The 20,076-nt window shown below is 48.2% G+C and overlaps 1 protein-coding gene across 1 annotated transcript in view; it reads left to right on the top strand.

Annotated features, from left to right (window-relative positions):
- Positions 1-20,076, top strand: part of LOC144137167 (peroxiredoxin-6-like) — a 42,508-nt gene that overhangs the window by 11,380 nt on the left and 11,052 nt on the right. The window contains exon 2 of the mRNA XM_077669451.1: positions 15,432-15,588. Coding sequence (XP_077525577.1) covers positions 15,432-15,588 — 157 coding nt within the window. The remainder of the gene's footprint in view (positions 1-15,431; positions 15,589-20,076) is intronic.

Below are 20,076 nucleotides of genomic sequence, written 5' to 3'. Positions count from 1 at the left end.
AATGCATTTTTATGCATATATTTCCTATTTACAGCGGCGGCCATTTCGGTGAAACGTGTGCTGACAACGACGGCTTTTTTGTGTTTGATGAGGCATCTGAAGCTTTCTCCTAAATATTCAGTCCTAATTTGATACCGAACACACAGCCTCTGGATAACTCTTCCGATGCTCTCGGGAGCTGGTGTATTCCCCTGAATTTTGTGGTGTATATTCCAGGCAGTCAAGCTAGAGTTCTGTATATAGCTCCCCTAGGGGAGGAACGTTGCGCGTCCATCCACCATACGATTTCCAAAGTCGTCCGGGAAAGCGACGTGATGCAGCGGCTGCCGTTCGGGCGCTGCCGGCTGCTCCGGAAGCTGCCCGGGGAAGCCGCAGCCTCTGCCATGCGCATTGAACTGGAAAAGCAGTTTAGTGCGCAGCTCTGAAAGCGGCCTTTCTTTTCAGGATGTAATCGCCGGTAAGGCGGCTCCTAGAAATCAGGCACGCAACTCTGCCAAGTACGTTCAGCACCTCCAGTCAAGCGACTCCTGCTTGGCACCTCTTGCCGAGTGCACAAGGCAGTTGTGATTTTTATTTCCAAAGTTCATCTGCATTAGTGCAGGGGTGGAACAGCTCCGTCATTTGCGCCATCGAGCGCCAAACTTGCTTACCTGCGCCATCTTGCGCCGAACCGCCCCTATTGCGCTAAACTCCTTTATCTGCGCCGCAGAGCCCGAATTGAACCGCGAGGTACGACCGCCGCGATGCCTCTAACCCGAAAACTTGGCTGAAACATCGTGTTTTCGTTTTAAATACAGTTTCAGTTTCAACAAGGCTATGAACGACTATGGAATTTGGGTTTTGCTTAGCTGTAATGTCGCAGGCATTACGCGCCTTCTTCGTTACACTTTGGATTTATTTGTGTCGAATTTGTACGGTTTTGTTTTCCGGTGCCGCTCGTTGCGCCACAATCAATGGGAAAAGGACCAAAAAATACTGAAATGTTTTTGTGCCACATCATAAAGAGGTGAAAACAATATTTGAATGAACGGTTGTAGTTTATTCGAGCTGAACTTCAATTTAGTCGACCATTTATGGTGAGCGTTTCTGCATGTATTGAACAAACCTTTTCTTCGAACCTTTTTCCGTGGCTTGTACATTCAGTTCGCCTCTGTTATGAGGTCATCACTCATTTTCGCCTGTTGACTTTGGGGTTAGCTTGCTTATGTGGAGGGTGGTCCAACTTTAATTATGCATTTTATAGAACGCTCTCGTTACGTAGACTACGCCGTACGTTCGTTGACTCTTGAAACCCCGTGACGGGCGAAGACAAAGCTGTGTTCTCCTTTGCAAGCACTGAAACCACTGTCGATAAAAAAAATGCGAGCAAACGCCTTGTTTCACAAAATGTCACCGTGAGTTCGCTTACCACTGCCGTCTGCGGACTCAAAGCCAGGCCTATTATCGATCCCCTTCGAATCTTGATAACGCGGCGCGCTCGCTGGGCCGAAGGTAGATAACTCCGCATATTGTAAATTTCCAGACATATTGCAAGAATTGCGTTCCTGGTTCGGAGTATGTTCTAGTGCACAGAAGGCCTAATATAGTAGATAACTAGATTAAACGTAATTGGGGGGGGGCTGGCACAGCGGCCGCGGCCAGCCCCCATGGAAAATGGCTTTTCCGGCTGCTCCAAACCTGCTCTAAAAGGCCTTTCTGGCTGCTTCAAGCCTCCTACAAAAGGCAATTTTGCCTGCTACCAGGACTGCTCCCAAACCCATGTACCCTGTTCCCCCCCGATTAGTGTTTACAAAACCAAGGTACTGAAGAGCAAATAAATGCTATCCTTCCTCAATACGCACTTTAATGTGAAGTAGATAAATTTATTTTGGGTTTTTCAGCACCAGTGTTACGTTGTTGCTGGGCGTTTCAATGCTGCCTGAGTGAGGAAACTACTGTTCTTCTTTGCGATATAATATACGGTCGACGATATACGATATACAGCCACTAATGAAAGATGTCATCCCAGGAATGAGCGACCATGACAGCGTTCCTGGCGTTTGTCCCCGCTTAGTTGCAAAATAGTGCACAGTAATCTAATGAGTTTTTTTTCCATAATAGGGGTGATTATGCAGCATTGTCAGCAGAACTTCAGTCGTTCCTTCCGGACTTTATTAATATGGGCCAATTCGGTGATTGCAGTACATTATGGAACGCATTAAAAAGTAAATTGGAACATTTAGTAGGAACATATATTCTCAGTAAAATTATTTCCCGGCGAAAACGTGCTGATAGGACATTAATGACCCGAGATTCTCTGTCGTTAATAAAGAAAACCGTCATCTCCTCAACGCGTGCAGGAAAAGTAAGGAACTGAGCACTCTAGTTCTGTAGCTTGGAAACAACATAAAGTTCACAGCATAGCCTCTAAGGAAAAAAAAATTATCTGGGAACAAAGCTTAAAGAAAATCCGAAGGGAGTGGAAATTTATAAAATCCCAGGGCAGGTACCTACAGGTATACCCAGCCTTCAGATGGACGGCAAAATACTTACGGTCATTTCAAAAAGGCTACCTGCTTTATTCATTATTTTAATCGATTTTAGTGCCACCCTATTCCGGATACCTGCACCTGTCGGAACAAATAGACCAACCTATGGGTTCCATAACTATCACTTATAACTGTGTGCTACATCTTCTTAAGACTGCCAGTTAATTCAGCTGGTGGGCCGGATAGCGTAACGACTTGTTTTGAATTCCGGTTCCGAAACCATCGCCTACTTTCTGGTTAGTTTGTTCACCAACACGCTAGACACTGGTAAACTGCCTCATGATCGGAGAACAGCTGATGTGGTCTCCACCTACAAAAGTGGGTCCAAAAGCAACCCCGAAAATTATAGGCCCATATACCTTACAAGCGTGTGCGGAAAAATCCTTGAACACATAATTTATGGCGCAATGAGCAAACATTTGTATCATAATTATTTCACAAATGGTCAACATAGTTTTCGGGCTGACTTTTCTTGCGCAAAAAGTTAGCCACGATATTTTTGCTTCTTTGACCGAAGCGAATAAACCGATTGTGTATTTTTTTGTGTTAAGGCCTTTGATTGTGTCCCACACGCCTTGCCCAAATCATCTTTTGTCTGTCAACACTGCAATGGATAAGGTTATTTGGAAAATCGCACACAGCTTTGTTTTTTTGCATGGGAGCCAATCCGATACTGGAAGCATATCTTCCGGTGTTCCGCAGGGGTCTGTTCCTGAACCCCTGCTTTTACTTGTATTTATCAAAGACATTGTAGCTGAGCTAAGCTGCAAAGTGCGTCTGTATGCTGACGATTGTGTCAGTTGTCACGGTATTACAAGCTTACGTGATACACGCCATCTTCAAAACGATGCGCATTTTATTCAGCGATGATGTGAAAAATGCCAACATACGTCTTTTTCGGGCAGCCGTACTCGCATTAATTCAAAATATTCCCTCAACAGCACCTTCACACAGTTAGATTTTACATACCTCGGTGTTTACTTCTCGTCCAACCTAACTCGGAAAAGGCAGCTCGAACATGTTTGTTCTTCTGCCTCGCGAACTCTTAACTTTCTTCGACGCAATTTCAGGGCCGCCCCCCTTAACGTGATAGAACTTCTTTATATTACCCACATAAAATTCATCATGGAATATGCCTCCATGGCTTGGGACCCAGGACTTGCCTAGTTAGTGAAATGTTAGAACTCGTTCAACACCGTGCTCCCGCTTTGCCTCGAGTGATTACAATTTCCGCTCCAGTATTACATTGTTGAAAAAAAAAAAAAAAAAAACAGCGTAACGGGAACCCCTGAGCGAATGTAGGCAGCATGTAAACTTTAATTTGCTTTATCGTATCCATTTTCAGAAACTCGCATCAATTCTGACACCTCTTTGTTTACACCACATTTTATATCAGGACGATGTGACCATAGCTGGAAAATTTGCGAAATATCTTCTCGTACGAACGTTTTTAAGGACTCGTTTTTTTTTCTCACTCCATTAGCATGTGGAATAAGCTTCCCAGTGGTGTAGTCGACTTGACCTCGGACGCACTTTTCAGCAAAGTTCTCTCAGACTCGCAATTTTTAAATTTTTAGTGTGTGCGTGTATGTAATGGTATTAGTGATGTTTTTTTTAGTGTGGCATCTACATGTATTATGAATAGGTCAAAAATTTCCCCGTGCTGTAATGCCTTCTTGGCGCTCCAAAAACTGTAAATAAATAAATAAATGAATGACTAAATAAATAAATAAAACGGTGTTAGTTTAGTTGTGCAGGTAGAATGCACACGTGCTCAGTGGTTAAGGCGTCGCGCTGCTGAGCACCAGGTCGCGGGTTCGATTCCCGTCTGCGGCGGCCGCTTTTCTGATGGAGGCGAAAAGCAAAAATGCCCGTGTGTACGCGATTTCGGCGCACGTTAAAGATCCCCAGGTGGTCAAAATTAATCTGGAGCCCTCCACTACGGCGCGCCTCATCGCCTGCGTTGCGTCGGCGCGTCAAAACCCTACAATCAATCAAATCAATCAAGAATGTACACGTGGTGTGCTGCACTTTTCTGGGCTGATAGCAACGTGGGTTCCTACAATCAGGTCAGCTGGGCGGTGTGCAAAGAGCTTAAGGGAGCAATTCACGAGCTCGACGTATCGTTTTACGAGCTCTTGGCCTTTAGCGCTATCGAAGTGTTTTCCAACCCTGTGGCTTTATTCTTATCGCCAAGTGTTCGCGCTGGCCATGTGTTTGAACTCCTAATCTGTTGCAACGCCGGCGCATCGGCGAAAGAGCCGCCTTCGTCTTGCGACTTCAAGGACTGCGCTGAGTAGTTCGGCCAGTGGGAAGGTTTTCTGAAGATGTAGTTCCTTGTTCAGTTCGAGGTTTCGCCCCCCCCCCCCCGCCCCCCTCCATTTCCTGTGGTTAATGTGTTGAGGTTCCTGTTTTTTACGAAGTGTGCCTGCCGTTGTATGCATTCTGTTTGTGGCATTTTTCTAATACTCCTACTGTTGTTCTCCGTCTGGCTGGTGGCGGAAAATGTAACAAGAATACGGGAAAGACAAAAACAAACCGAGACAAAACAATCGGTTTATCTGATCAGATGGCGGACAGTTTCACGTACGTAACATAATTACCTAGCACTTTGCCAAACGTAGTTTTAATCGTGCAGTTGTTCACTTCATATCCCCTTTCGACGGTTTCCCTGCTGTGAATACAAACCACGCGCGAATAAGTTAGCATTCACGTGGCCTGCCCAACCAGCCACGTTATTGGCACTAGACGTTGCAAAGTCATTTCACTCGAGGTCGCAGTTGCGCGTGCGTGTGCGCGTTTCATTGGAGGCGCACGTTGGGGTGCCTTATAAAAAACGCCTCCCGCAGAATAGAACTCTGTTCGGTTTGTCTGAATGCTCGGAATAGCACAGCGGATTCCCCTGCCTTGCAACGTTTGTAGAACCATTATCTTCCTCTCGCGTATTGTCAGAATTGCTAGCGGCCTCAGTATGCTCTGCGGGATACATTTTTAAACTTGCTTAAATGGGAAAGGAATGCTCATTTACCGCCACAGTAGTTTTATTTTTCAACTCAAGAATAAGAATAGGAACGCGAACACCAGGAACTGCCTTACCGGACGGAGCGTCTGTTCCACTTGAAGGAGTGCTCTTTCTCTGAACACGGGTCACCAACGCAGTCCAAGGACGTGCTGATAAGGGCAAGTGGTCTAGCGTAGCTTCTTACCACGACGGCGACTTATCCCTGGAGTGCAGAAGTGTATTCTTTGAATAGGTTTTTTTCTCTTTGGTGTTGTTGTAGGGGGTGTGGTGTGCGGGAAAGTTCATCTGTGAAAAAAAGGGCACCAATCGCCGAGTTCGGGGAAGTCTCTCTGCAGATATCACTGTTTCCTCACTTCTGTTCCATCTACCTACATTCTCGGGATGAGTTTTGACGGCCTCTTCGATGAGATGTGGCTACGTGCTATGGCTGTGCGCCACGTGTGCCCTCACCTTTGTTTCAATCGAGTCTGAAACGCCGCCGCAACTGCCACTCGAGGTAGCAGGATAACACGACTGGGTGGGTAACAGGGCGGAGAGCTCACTCAGCCTGATCCTCAAGTGCGCTTAAGCGGCCGTTTCCAAGTGCCGCCAAATGTTGCCATTCTACAGCTACACATTTTTCGGGGCGGTTCCGGAATTTTCGGATTACATTAATAATTTTCACTGAGACGCTTGTTTTTATTTATTACTGTTGTCTTTATAAATAGCGCTTGTCTTTATTTATAATACTACTACACTGTTGTACATGGGCCTTTTCCCTTCTAGCCCCCCGTCTAAAAAGTAACCACTGCGGCCGGGGCAAGTATTCGCTGCCGAGTTTCGTTTTCAACTCCAAGCGGACTTCGTAGGTTCGCGTACTTGTGTCGAATCTTGTGCTGGCCGCACATGCATGGGAAGCCGTCGAGAATGTGGCGCTTTACGAGGGGAGGATTTATTGCCTAGCTCAAAGGGCCAGGTTACTTCAAGACGACCCTCCAAAATCCCGCCTTCTGAAATAGATGATCGGCTTCAAAGCATGGCGCCGGCACCGCGAGTGCTAACATATTTTGTGTATCTCGCCAAGTGTTACGGAGAAATCAATATGCCTTCTAGAAAATTTGTATTCCTATTTTTTTTAGTGTCGCGGGATTGTTAGCATCATTTAGGAAAATATTTTAGACTGATGTCATTAGAAAGGCCTATATGCTGAAAGAAAAGTTTTAGCCCCTCCCAGAAATATTTTCTTAGACCTATACAAAGCGCCCAATTTTCTGGCAGTACCGAAAGAGTGAAGGCGGAAGCCACATGCGTACAGAGGTATAAACAAGCCCCTTGCAGCAGTAAAAAACCGAAGTGAAAATTCCCAGACACATGAGCACTCCTCGTGGCGTAGTGAATGTGAAAGCGTTAGCGTTGAATTTTGGAGCGGGCACGCCGGTATTGTGAGCGCCGCCGTTTCTAACAGCTGGTGCTGATGTAGAGGGTTCAGAGTTTGTCGCCGCATACACCGCACTAATAAAATTTTGTCACGTGGGAGGCAGCGCGTTAATTCTATGCGCAGTAATGGCGATGCGCGTGCAGTGGCACGTGTCCAGCGGTGCGCATCTGCCCATTCATTATCATCGCCACCTATTCTCCCTCTGCGGAGTTTTCTACTTTCGGTCACTATGACTAAGGGGCTTAGCCAATCGCATTTTAGGCCTACGAACGGGCCAATCGCAGGAATGGGTATTACTCACCTGACTGCTACTTGTATGATTCCCATGCTTAAATTTCTCTCGCACTACTGAGTACGTGCTTCTAACACACGTTTCTAAAGCAAGGGCCACAATCATTTACCAACGCTCACCTTTATTCAGCTGGAATCATACAGTCGCGAAGTTCCCTGCTGGTCTCGGTGCACCGCCCGCGCCGGCAGTTCTCACCCCACCCGGCGCAAATTTGTTCCTACGAGCTCCTCTGCGAAATGAGGCGTCGTTCCTAGCATTCGTTGGCCTATTATTTATCTATACGTAAGCTGTCAGCCATAGATTGTGTGCTGTGCGGTAGCCATATTGTGTACCACCTGTCGAGCATTATGTGTGCCATTGGCGCCGGATTTTCGACCAAGATGGTTAACTAATGCTTTCCCATTAACAATACTTTTCTTGGTACGTGTAGAACAAACCGGCAGGTGCAAGCAGTGTTTACAGTCGGTACTCGCTTCGCAAGTATCCTCCGCAGCTTGTTCTAAATTAGGCTGCAGGGTGCGGATACACCGCCGAGAATACTCCTTTATTTCGAGCGAGCGTATTCTGCTCAGAGCTATTCAAATGCTCGCGAGCGTCGCTTACTCCTCCTACGCCGGAAAAAGCCTCAGTGATGTGGGCGGACCGTGCCCAAGGCTGCGTCAATTAAGGGGGACGAGGGGCGTGCGTGCCACTGGATGCGTCTTTGTTCGTCGCTCAGCGCCGGCAGTCGCCACGTTCGCCGCCGGCCGACGGCTTTTATTGACGGCCAAACGACGTCCTCTTCCTCTGTACGCTCCAGGGCTTAGCTCCAATGAAGAGGGTTCTCGCAGAGCGGCACGCTGAGCTCCTTTGTTTATTGCCCCGGCAGACCGCAGTTCTTGCTGGCGGCCCGCGTAGTAGCGGGAAGGACATTGTTTCCAGCGAGCAGAGGTGATGCGGATGTAACACTCGCGAACAATGGCGGAGCACAACTAGTACAGCGGGAGCGAAAGGTACTCGCCGAGATGGATGCCAGGTTCTTGGTCTCGCGCCAGGCTTCTAGCACTGCTGTAATCTTGCAACGCGGAGCAATTTTGTTAATGAGTGAAATACTTGGTGATTTCAGCACTTCGTATAGCTTGTATTCACTAGCGAGGCACGCATGCAGGCAAGCATGTGAGTGCGCTGTCATTGGTTAGGTCGGGCTCCGCGGGATGGCGGTACTTGTACGTGCTAAGCACATAATATGGGTTGGACGTTCCAAGCTCTACCCCACCGAACGCGAAGTAATGCCTCGACTCCAGTGTGAGTGCGATTAATAACATCTCTGACACCACCGTTGAGAATCTGTTCTAATGGAGCAGACGACGCACTCAAGTGTTTTTTAAATGCAGAGCATTTCTTTAACTCACGATGTCACCCGTTCTAGGCGTCCGTAGTAGTCCGCATCGCTCGCAGGTGCGCCCTCTCCCCCGCTCCTCTTCGCCTACTCTTCGCTCGCATCGCGCGCTCTCTCCGCGGTCGGTTCGCGCCCAACAGGTGGGGGCGCGCGCGTCGCGGGATCAACATCTGTGGCGTGATCGTGACGTCAGCATCGCGCGCGCGTGGCGCGATCGTGGCGTGATAAAGGCGGGTGTCGGCGAGGCTGGAACGCACTCATCGCCGCGCTCTCTCGTCAGCAGTTGCCACAAGTGCAACAACATTAACGTAACGCAAACTACTTAACGTCGTGCGCCCCCGGAAATGCTCTGCATTTGATCGTGCCCCTCGCGAGGGGGATATTTCACTTTTAAATGCAGAGCATTTCTTTAACTCACGATGTCACCAGTTCTTGGCGTCCGTAGTAGTCCGCACCCTTCCCCCTACACTATATAAAAAAATAATACTTACCAGCGCCTGGTTTCGATCCCACGACCCTGCGGGCGGAACGCAAGGTACATGGTGCTCTACCCACTGCGCCACAAAGCCGACACAGAATGGAAGGCTACGAATTTTTGCAACCTATTTTTTTTTATTCGGCGTGCTGGCGCAGTGACACAAGCCGCGCCATGTCTTTGGCCGTTTCTAGTGTTGCCAAGCGAAGAAATTGAACTAAGGTGGTAAGTTGGGAGAGTTGGTCCCTAACTAGGGCAATCATCTTACTAACGAACATTAAAAGGTAAAAGAGGCGACGAAACACACGCTAGACGAAACACATTCTAGCGTGTGTTTCGTCGCCTCTTTTACCTTTGTCTCTGTTTAATGTTCGCTAGTACGATGATTTCACTTGTGACCCCAGATCCAAACCATGAGGCAGAGATAATTAGAAGGATCAGAATGGGGTGGGGTGCATAAGGCAGACATTCTCAGATAATGAATAGCAGCCTACCATTGTCGCTGAAGAAGAAAGTGTATGACAGCTGCATCTTAGCGGTACTCACCTACGGGGCAGAAACTTGGAGGCTCACTAAGAGGGTTCAACTTAAATTGAGAACTACTCAGCGGGCAATGGAGCGGAAAATGATAGGTGTAACATTAAGGGACAGGAAGAGAGCGGAGTGGGTCAGGGAGCAAACTGGTGTTAAAGACATATTAGTAGAAATTAAGAAGAAGAAATGGACGTGGGCAGGACATGTAATGCGAAGGCAAGGTAACCGCTGGTCATTAAGGGTAACAGAGTGGATCCCTAGAGAAGGCAAGCGTTGCAGGGGGCGGCAGAAAGTTAGATGGGCAGATGAGATAAAGAAGTTCGCGGGGATAAATTGGTCACAGTTGGCACAGGACCGAGGCAATTGGAGAATAATGGGAGAGGCCTTTGCCCTGCAGTGGGCGTAGATAGGCTGGTGATGATGATGATGATGACGATGATTTCCCTAGAAGAAATTGAAACCTAATCTTTTCAATAAATACCACCAATCCGAAAGCGTTAGTGTTGAATTGCGGAACTAGTATGCCGGTATTGTATGCGGCGCCGTGTTGTATGGTGGGTAGCGTCATGGCGTGTGTGGTACGCCTTGTGTGTAATACTACTGCTTGCTTGCTGCTTTCTGTTAGGGCAGCGCCTTGCGATCTCAATTATTGCACCGCTGCTGTTGAGGTAGGTGCCTCGTAGTCCACCGCAGTAGTTTCAGCCTCTACGGTGTCGCACCTCCTGGTTCTCCCCTCCCGCCGTCTGCGCTGCTCCATAATGGTATTCACCATGTATTCACTGAATAGTTTGGCGGTCAAGTTCTTCGCTTGGCAACAGTGTAAATGGCCATGTCGTTGCCCATTCGGCACAGACTTGGCGCGGCTTGTGCCAATGCGCCCGCAACTCTCAGAAAAAAAAAAAAGAACCGGCGTGCGTCAACTGCCCCGTTTCAATCCGATTCTGCGCGGTGGTGTCAACACATATGTTATTAATCTCACTCACGTTGGAGTCGAGGCATTACTTTGCGTTCAGTGGGGGGCAGTTTGAAACATGAAGCCACGACCGCCTTTGTAGATATATAGCCGGTCGTGCATCAAACACGCGTCGTGTGCGTACATAGAGGGAAGAAAAGGTTAGGAGAGGCCTTGACGTCACATTTGTGAAGCCGCGCCCGCCATGACATGAGCCCACTGAGCCCAGCACTCTTCCCCATTCTCCTCTGCTGTTTCGGTTTGATAACAGCTTCGCGGCTCGCGAAAGCGAACGCAGACGACGGGAGCCGTGTTTGGGTCCGTACAGCACGGCGGTGTGCGCTACGTCTCAGCTGCGAAGAATTTCGCTTCGCTTCACAATGAAGAAACCCACAGCAAGCAAAGCACCGACTGTGGCTCTCGCCAACGCTGAGCGGGGAGGCTTTTGCCGGCAGCAGCCGGCGGCGGCGGCTGCTCGATCCTTCGATCTCGAGGTGACGCCAGCGCCGCTGCAGCCGTGATACGAGTTGGGGCCGCCTCCAACGGCGAAGTTTTCAAACTGACATCTAAAAAAGCTTGCCGTAGCGACTGCGCTGTGTTGCAAGCGTAGCGAGGCAGCTAGAGTCAAAGCGCCGCAAAAAATTGTCCATGGCATTTGGCCAGATTTAGCCGCCGCAGCCGTAAAAAACTAGGCAACGCTGTCTATGGGCCCAACAAAAATGACGTCACTTCCTCCACACTTTCAGCAATGCGTTGAGATGCTAGGGACCTCTTCTGAGTATTCTTTCCTCTATGTGTGCGTATCATGGACGTGTATCCCTATCTCGCGGAGCCCGGCGTAACCAGTGACGGCGCGGCGCGCACACATCGTTGCCCGCATGCGTGCCACCCCATCCTGGCCGTTTTCACGTTCCTGGGCGCTGGGTTCGCTGCTGGTTTGGCCCTCTTCGCCGCGTTCCGCCACTCGCACTATTCTTTAGCGCCACTTTACCGCGGCCTACCACGTTTCACAGCAGCTGTTGACGTACGCGGCTGAGAACCCATTGCCGTATATACTTCGCATGAATGAAATTCGTAGAATAGGTGTCGCGTTTAAGCTAGCGCGCTCATTTTATGTACAGTGGTAAGGTAGGCCTTACAGCCCGGGCACCTCGTGTCCAGTGATGCGGCTGTGTCCTCTTGTACCACCATCGTTTCCCTCTACGTATTCGTTCTTCTCTTCGTCACCATGCATGGGCTTGGCCAGTCGCCCTTGCTTGCGCTGCGAGCGGAAACGTGCTTTGCTAGCCGCCTAATGACTGCTTCTTTAATCACACGCTCAGAGTACTCCTGTATGTCGCAGTACGTATATCTCTAACGCGCGTTTATAAATCTGAGGCGACAACCCATTCAATATGTCAACCTTCAGTCGGCTACAACCCTCTACCTTTGGTGGTCCAGGGATTTCGGGATCATCTAGCATTCTGGACGACAGTAGTTGTAATGCCGTCCAGCACGAAATTTACCCAATTTGCTGGTCCACTCAAACTTTTACGTTTTATTTATCATTAGGGCATTTGGCCGGTTTTTTCTCTTTCAGCAGTATTTTGTGTACCATTTGCCAGGCATTCTGTGTGCTAGGTGCGGCGGAGGTTAGACCTACGTAGTTAATGCTGTTGCCTTATACAAAAGACATCTCCGACCGTGCCTCCTTGGCGCAACCTACGTCACTTGTTCAAACGCAGGTCTTGTTACCTCACGCATCGATTGCGGTGTGAAGACTACATGGTTTAAGCTTCACTCGTCTTGGACACTTTAACGCACAAAATTTCCAGCGAACTGGTTCGCAGCGGTTCTTGTAAAAATACAACAACGTAACAGACAACATTTAGGCTAGTGGTACCGCATGTTCGTGCCGTCCTTGTGGTGCGTGGACCCGCAGAATACTAGTCTGACCAGCGGTGGTATACAGGCTATATGCGAACTAACCGCGCAGTGGCCTCACAGCCAGGAAGAGTTGACGTTTAGTATGGGCGCTAACTTCCGTGATAAGTGGACTCCGGCGTATAGGTTCCGTCTGGAGCATCGATTTTTGTATTCTTTTTGTAGTTATGTTTTCGAATTATCCTCGGACCGCCATCATTTCGGGCTCAGGCGGCGAGAAACGAACAGTTTTTTATCCGCAGGATGTTTTTATCCGTAGAATCACACTTAGCGAATTCCTTTCGGGTGATTGTACAAGTGAGGGCAAACTATGACAAAAGGCATTCACTGAAACAAGCGTGAGAACGTGTAGACGCGCCTTTCCGCTTTTCGCACCAATTATGCAAAGCTAGCATAGCGTGACGAAACGTGCTGCTTCCCCCTTTCGTGTATACCGGAAAATTGCACGTACAGAACCTTGGCCGCCGGAACCCTGCCGAAGTAACAATGGCTCTTCCCACCGCTGGGCTGCAGGCAACGGGAAAGCGCCCTTTTCAAGTGTCGCATGTCGTTTTTTGGTTGCCACAAGAAGACACTCTTCGGGATTTCGTTTGAATGAGCTGGGGGCATGCGGGTGTCACAATGCGTTCTGTGTATTTCCCTGTCGTATTACGTCGCGCACTCGTTCTATGAATTTCCATTTGGTTTTCGCGAGCGCCGGTGTTTAGTCAAATACACTGCGTTGGGGCCGTTGCCGGAAATAACTGAGGAGCACAATTGAAACAGCAACACTCTAGGGTAACGCGGCATACAGCAGAGCACCCTGGAAACTTGTGCGTACATACCTGTATTATAACAATTGTTGTACACTGGCAATTTAAGCACTATCGATCATACGACGGCGCTTGAAACCTTCTAATGCGCCCCAGGTGGCAACATTCTGCTCTGAGACGCAGGGATTTATTCACACACCCCAACACCTCCTAAGCACTCCCACCCCCTTCCACAGGAGGATTTGGACACCCTCCCCCCCAAAAGAAATTCTCAAAAAATTCCGAGAATTATCAACTAATGCGTAGCATTCTTATGCCGCTGAGTTTTTTCCAGGCAAATTTTTTGGCTTTTCTAAACCCTGTCCGGCAAATTATCTCCATTTAGGCTATTATAATGATGACAGGTGAAACCTTTGAAAACTCTGCATTATTGTGGAAATGCCATGTGTCATTTTCTGCCATTTTCGCTAATATGTGAATATTTTTGATATTTTGAGTTTTTCAAAATTTCGTGCGACCAGTTATCTCCATTTACGTCATCATGTCGATCTCAGGTGGAACTTCCGCGATATCTGCACTTTTGTGGAAATGCAGGGCGTTGCACGTCCTGGCTGGGGGGGCACTCGGCAAAGAATGTTACGCATTAAAAAAGATTCCACAACCACGAGCGCCCCGGCGCCCAGGGATTTAGACCCCTCCCCCCTCAACAGCCCCTCAACACCCCTCCAGGAGAATTTCAACATCCCCTCCCCCCCTCCAAAATGGAAATTCTGGATAAACCCCAGCTGAAATGGCTACAAGCCCAGCACTTCCCGCTCGATGCTGAAAGTTAAGTGTGTTTATAGGCCGTGCACCGCCCCGAAACCGACCTAAATGATAGCACCCTCCCCCCCTTATTTAGGAAAAGAATGCGTAGAATTGGGCAAAAAGAGCACTTTGAAGTAAAAGCAAATCGTAGGTCTTTGGGGGGAAAATAGGCATGGCTGTGGCTCGAACCCAGGTTGTACGCACCAAAACATGTTACTTTTTCGCTCTTCAGCCCATGTTTCGTCGAGGTATTCCTTTAACAGTTGCTGAAAAGAGCAGGAGGATTGCTCCAAGCGAACCAGTATAGATGGCACTGAGTGCGTACGGAAATGTCCGGCTTCGATCCAGCCGGTAACGGAATGTCGCTCCAAGGTGGAAGTGTGCATTCCATTGCGTGGCCGGCATGTTTAGGAGTGGGGGTAGAAAATGAATTCCCATTTTAGATGGGCCCCAGGCAGCCGAAATTAAGGTGTGCTAAATTCGGCATGCCTTATGCTGCTATATTTAGGGTGTTTTTAGCGGTACATTACCAAGTGGAATTTGCGTTTGAAGTGCGGACTCGAGCCGCGCTGCCTCAGAGGTTGAAGATGCGTGCACTTTTTGGGGCTATATCGGATGTTGCTTTTGCCCGTGGCACTTCTGTCCCGTCATGCAGAGCATTGGCTTCCAAAATCATTTCACTCCTGAGGGTTTGTCCGCAGCAGCACAGCATACTTTCCGTGCGAACCCATTGGGGGGATTAACGCCCCTCGCTAGGGTGCATGGAGGCGAGTCGGGTGCGGAGTCACCGTTCCTTGTGGAATGAGGATTTCCTGTGAGGTTGACTTTTACTGCGTGATGTGAAATGAGTCTGGGACTTCAGTCGAATGGTTGGCACCTGTTGCGAGCTTAGCAGGCGTCAACATTTCAGACAAGAAGTCCTGGAGTATCCGGGGTGTAATGCTGCTGAAGAGGGCGTTTGAGAACTTTCGGAGAGTGCGCAAAGTAAATAATGCGCAGTCATGTCAAGAGCATACCGTGTTTTTTTTTTGTTGTCAACTTAGTGTGAATCGCTAAGGTAGACGTTCTTTTAGTGGCCTGTGCTTCTGAACCACAGCGAGTGCGGTGATATGGCGTAAAAATCCCTAAAAATGTGTTCCTTTTCGTCAATAAGTTTAAATGTCAATTGCATCGTACTTAAGAGTTGGAATAGTTACATTTTAAGCACACTCCAACGGAATAATTGAACCCCGAAGTAATAGCAGCTCTGAAACTGCAGAAAACAAATGCAGAGTATGCGGAAGCGTAGTGAAGAGTTGCTCTCGCGTCTCACGGTGTGGTGTGCTTTCTTTTCTGCCTGACCCTGGTGTAGGTGGGGCATCCTGTTCTCTCACCCGGCTGACTACACTCCGGTGTGCACGACCGAGCTTGCCCGAGCCGCCCAGCTTGCGCATGTCTTCGCGCAGAAGGGCGTCAAAATCATCGCCCTCTCATGCGACAGCGTCGACAGCCACCACGGTTGGATCAAGGTACGCAGTGTGCACAGAATTCCTGGCCCATTCAGCACGCGTCATGAATATTCGCTTCTCGTTGTGTGAACCCTGCCAATCAAGGGCGCGTGCCATTGAAAAATGTATGTGCCGGTGTTTCGTATGCCCACAGTGTAGCGCGTATTAACTGAGGTTACGTTTCGCACAACTGATAGTTAACTCAATCATTTGAGATAATAAATCAACCAATTTCACTGGGTGTAAGCCGTGAGGAAGAAAATTTTTATTTTTCATAAATTTTCATATGTACAAGTTCTGTGAGTAGCATCTGGATCCATAGCCCCAAGACTAGTTTTGGATCCATACGAAAATTTTCACATTCTTTTTTCATCAAAGTCAAGAACTCTGCAAACAACACAAGGAACTTTTCCGGGGGTACAATACGTGCAACAACAAAATGTATTGATTCAACACGAAAATAAAAGACAAGATTTGAAGCAGTTGGGACTGCTCTCCCAAAAGCGCCATTTTGATAGAATTACGTTTTTATAAAAAAAAACTAAAAACTCCAAAAACTGCACCAGTACAACTAAAACGCGAAGTATCTTGTCGCTTACTAGTTTGTGTCGACTAAAATTGGAGTTAGCAGCACGCATTTCCTGTGTCAGCAATGGAATGAGGTAGCGGCTTCAGCATAATTTGCTGCTGCGCGTATGCGTGTGAGCTCACTGCAGTTTTTGGTCACCGGCGCTCTGAACAAAGTATTCCAGACTTATTTTTATTCGCTTCTATTTGTGTTTTCTTTGTATTTGTGTTTTACATATTTGTGTTCTACACAAACGTCTTTGCTGGCTCCCCCTCAAGTCGGTAGGCCGTAATTGTCTTCCGCTCACCCGTGCGGTGCTTATCTCCCCCCCCCCCCCCCCGTTTAATCATATATTCACTTGCCTTGCGCGTCCTGAATTTTCCAGCGAAGCGTGTATTGAGTCACTTGTGTCGTGGAAGCTCGTGATGGGTGTTCCAAAAAACCACGTGCCCCAAGAAAAAGACTCTTCCCGTGGTAGGAATCGAACCTGCGTGCTTCGCGTTATGTAGCCAACGTCTACCCGATTGCGCCATTCGGACACGGTATCATATGCAAAACGTTCGAGGTGATCCTTGCGGTGCGTCGTTGCCACGGACGCAACCGTTGCTAGGCAGCACTGCACGCCGGGAGGTGAGTGCTGATTTGAAAGTTGCCGAGAACTGTAGCGGGACAGCCGACACGCCAGCGGAAGTGAATCTGTATGTGATGTGATTCATGTGATGAGAGTGATTCTTTATGTACCGTGTGCGGGGTATGTTTTTTCTAAGATCGGGTCAAGCTTAGCCATTGTGTTGTGTGGTGTTTGGTTTGGGCTGGGTCACGGGTTGGGTTTGGGTTAATTGGGGATGGGTTTGGGTATGGTTGAGGGTGAACATTTAGTTTCAGGTTTCGAGTTTTGGTTTGGTTTATACTGACTGCCGGGTGACAAGCTTCGCCCGCACCGGTTAGTTTTTACTGTTTTTTTTTGCAACATAGCTGTTAGAGGCGAACGGGCCCCGTTTTCGTTTTTCGTACGTAGACCGAGAAAGCCGCTACACTCCTCCCGATTCGGCGTACCTTCAGCCTTCTGCCCCCTCTTCACCTCCGGCGCTTCATATTTTGATGTCATATGGCGTGTGTTGCCCGTGGAAAAAGGGTCTTTCCAGCAATGCATACGGATTTAGTATTGAAAAGAATTTGAGCAGATCGGTGTAAGCTTGGTCCTTGTATGCTGGCTTTCCAACATTGCGAGTTTCCCTCTGCAGCCTACCCGTTAGGGAAAAATACGGGGTAATAGGCGTGAACGTGGCGAAAGGAGACTACCGACGACTCGGGCCGCGGCCGCCAAGCGTAAATGCGATGCCCGTCGGGACCTCGAATACTGCCCGCTGAACGCTTCCCTCTCTGGACGGCGCAGTTTTAGCGGGAGTTTGTGGTCAACCAATAACCCACAACCAGCTCCGCTAGTCATCCACCACCACAATGTGGGATGGCACTGCGTTTTTTCACGTTCAGTGCCACACCCCAAGGAGGGCTGGTGCGCAAATTTACATTGCAGTAAGCGGGTAACATTGAATTGGGGACAGGTAGGCGGAAAGGTTAATGGAGAAATACCCCAGTAACCTCCGATTTAAGGATAACGTTGCCCTGCTAAGTAACTCGGGGACGACTTGCAAATCATGATTACCGCACTGTACACGCAGAGTAGAATCGTGGGCCTTAAAATTAATATCCAGAAAACTATAAAGTAATGCGTAACAACCTCGGGAGATCACAGCGATTTGAGATAGGTGCGAGGCAGTGGAAGTGGTACGCGAATATATTTACTTAGGCCAACTTGTGACCCCGGATCCCAACCATGAGGCAGAGATAATTAGAAGGATAAGAATGGGGTGGGGTGCATATGGCAGACATTCTCAGATAATGAATGGCAGCCTACCATTGTCCCTGAAGAGGAAACTGTATAACAGCTGCATCTTACCGGTACTAACCTACGGGACAGAAACTTGGTGGCTCAATACAAAGGTTCAACTTAAATTGAGAACGACTCAGCGAGCAATGGAACGGAAGATGATAGGTGTAACGTTAAGGGACAAGAAGAGAGCGGAGTGGATCAGGGAACAAACGCGTGTTAAGGACATATTAGTAGAAATTAAGAAGAAATGGACGTGGACATGGCATGTAATGCGAAGGCAAGATAACCGTTGGTCATTGAGGGTAACAGAGTGGATCCCTAGTGAAGGCAAGCGTTGCAGGGGGCAGCAGAAAGTTAAATGGCCATATGAGATCAAAAAGTTTGCGCGGATAAATTGGTCGCAGTTAGCACAGGACCGGGGTAATCGGAGAATAATGGGATAGGCCTTTGCCCTGCAGTGTGCGTAGACAGGCTGATGATGAAGCGGGCAACAAGCATGCCTGTTGTGTTGTGGTTAGTCAGTTTCAGCCATTGCATTTCTGAAAAGATTCAAGACAGGCGTAGATTTCCATTGAACCTGCCCTTCTGTTGTCCGCCAACTCAATTTCCATTACTAACACGACACTCCACTCGACATTGCATTCATACGAGTGTCCGTTGGCTGGCTGCTCCAGTCGACGAAGTGGCGAGATTGTTCCTCTTTCGCCGGTGTTCTGGCCTTCTTTCGCTGCTATAGCGCGCTCAGTGCAACGGGCCGTTGCGCGACTTTCACCGAGAAATCGTTGCCGGATACTCGCGAGCATTTTTTCCGCCATATAATCTAACGAAACCCGAAGCAATAACATGCAAGGGACATTTTTTTATGCTTAGTGGAAGCGTCTGCGTAAAAAAAGATGAAACTCCCATGAAGATAAGCACTTGCAGCCTCTGCACAATCTAGTACCCAGAATTATAACTTCATTTTCGTAGTGTTATTCTTCTCCTAGTGTTATTGATTCATATCCTACCGTTATTCTCTTTTCATGGTGTTATTCTAGTAGTTATTCCTATTTTTACGACCTTTTTGGGAACCTAGTTTGCAGTTTTTTGTTCCGATATGTCATATGCTGGCATACAAGTTAAAGCCAGTTCAAGAATGAACGTCAGAACTCCTCTAAAGAACTTTAACCTTAATTGGCTGCTTGTTCTTTGTTATCTCCTAAGCTGCCTCAAAATGTGTTTTTACCCCCACGTCACCAAAAAATTGATTTCTTCAGCCCCTAAGTTTGGTATTTAGTGCAATTTAATGCTTCAAATCAAGGTTACCATGCTCGAAACCGCCAAAATTAAGTTTTCTCTGCACCCACTTTCACCTGATCCAAGTCGTGTTTTATCTGGCCTACCTTTGATAAAAGGAAACAATACCGCGCGAACAACGTTTTACTAGGCCACGCGCAGGATGTGTATGGGCAGCGTTAAAGCGCGTCGTCTGCTACCGCGCATAACCAGCGAGCGCTACCACCCCCATTCACGTTGATGGTATGACTTCCAAGTTTACTCTTGAGTTAGACTCTACTTGAGCGTATATGCCGTTACCTCGAAGATTAGCGCCGCGGGTTCACAAAGCGCGGGGATAAAAGGTAGCACACGGCGCCATGCACGAAATCAGCGGCTCGCCTGTTACCGCGCTTTCGTAGTTGCGCTTTCTTCAACTGGGCTGAAGGATAAGGGAAACAATTAGACAAACCATAACATGAAAAATTCCTTAACTAGCACGGGGAATTATTAAACGACGGCACAAATGAGGCTGTCCTCCATGAAATACAGGTTCTTTTCATGGAGCAACCCTCTGGCGTTTTTAATGGGAGCAGCCTATCACTAGAGCACTAGAGTAAACCCAGTAAACCGATTCTGTTAACGAGCAGAAATACCTCCTGAGCGTGGAGTGTGCATGCGAAACAGAAACCGAGTGGTAGGGGCGCCGAGTCAGAAGGGGAACAAAAGGAACGTCGGTGTCTCTCACGGCGATACGCGTCATGGCCATGTGTTTGTGAATTGGAGAGTCACA

This window comes from Haemaphysalis longicornis, unplaced genomic scaffold (genome assembly GCF_048455015.1).
Source record: "Haemaphysalis longicornis isolate Haplotype H1 unplaced genomic scaffold, Haemaphysalis longicornis Haplotype H1 scaffold_1, whole genome shotgun sequence".
Lineage (NCBI taxonomy): Eukaryota > Metazoa > Arthropoda > Arachnida > Ixodida > Ixodidae > Haemaphysalis > Haemaphysalis longicornis.
This window is presented reverse-complemented; position numbering and strand designations above follow the sequence as displayed.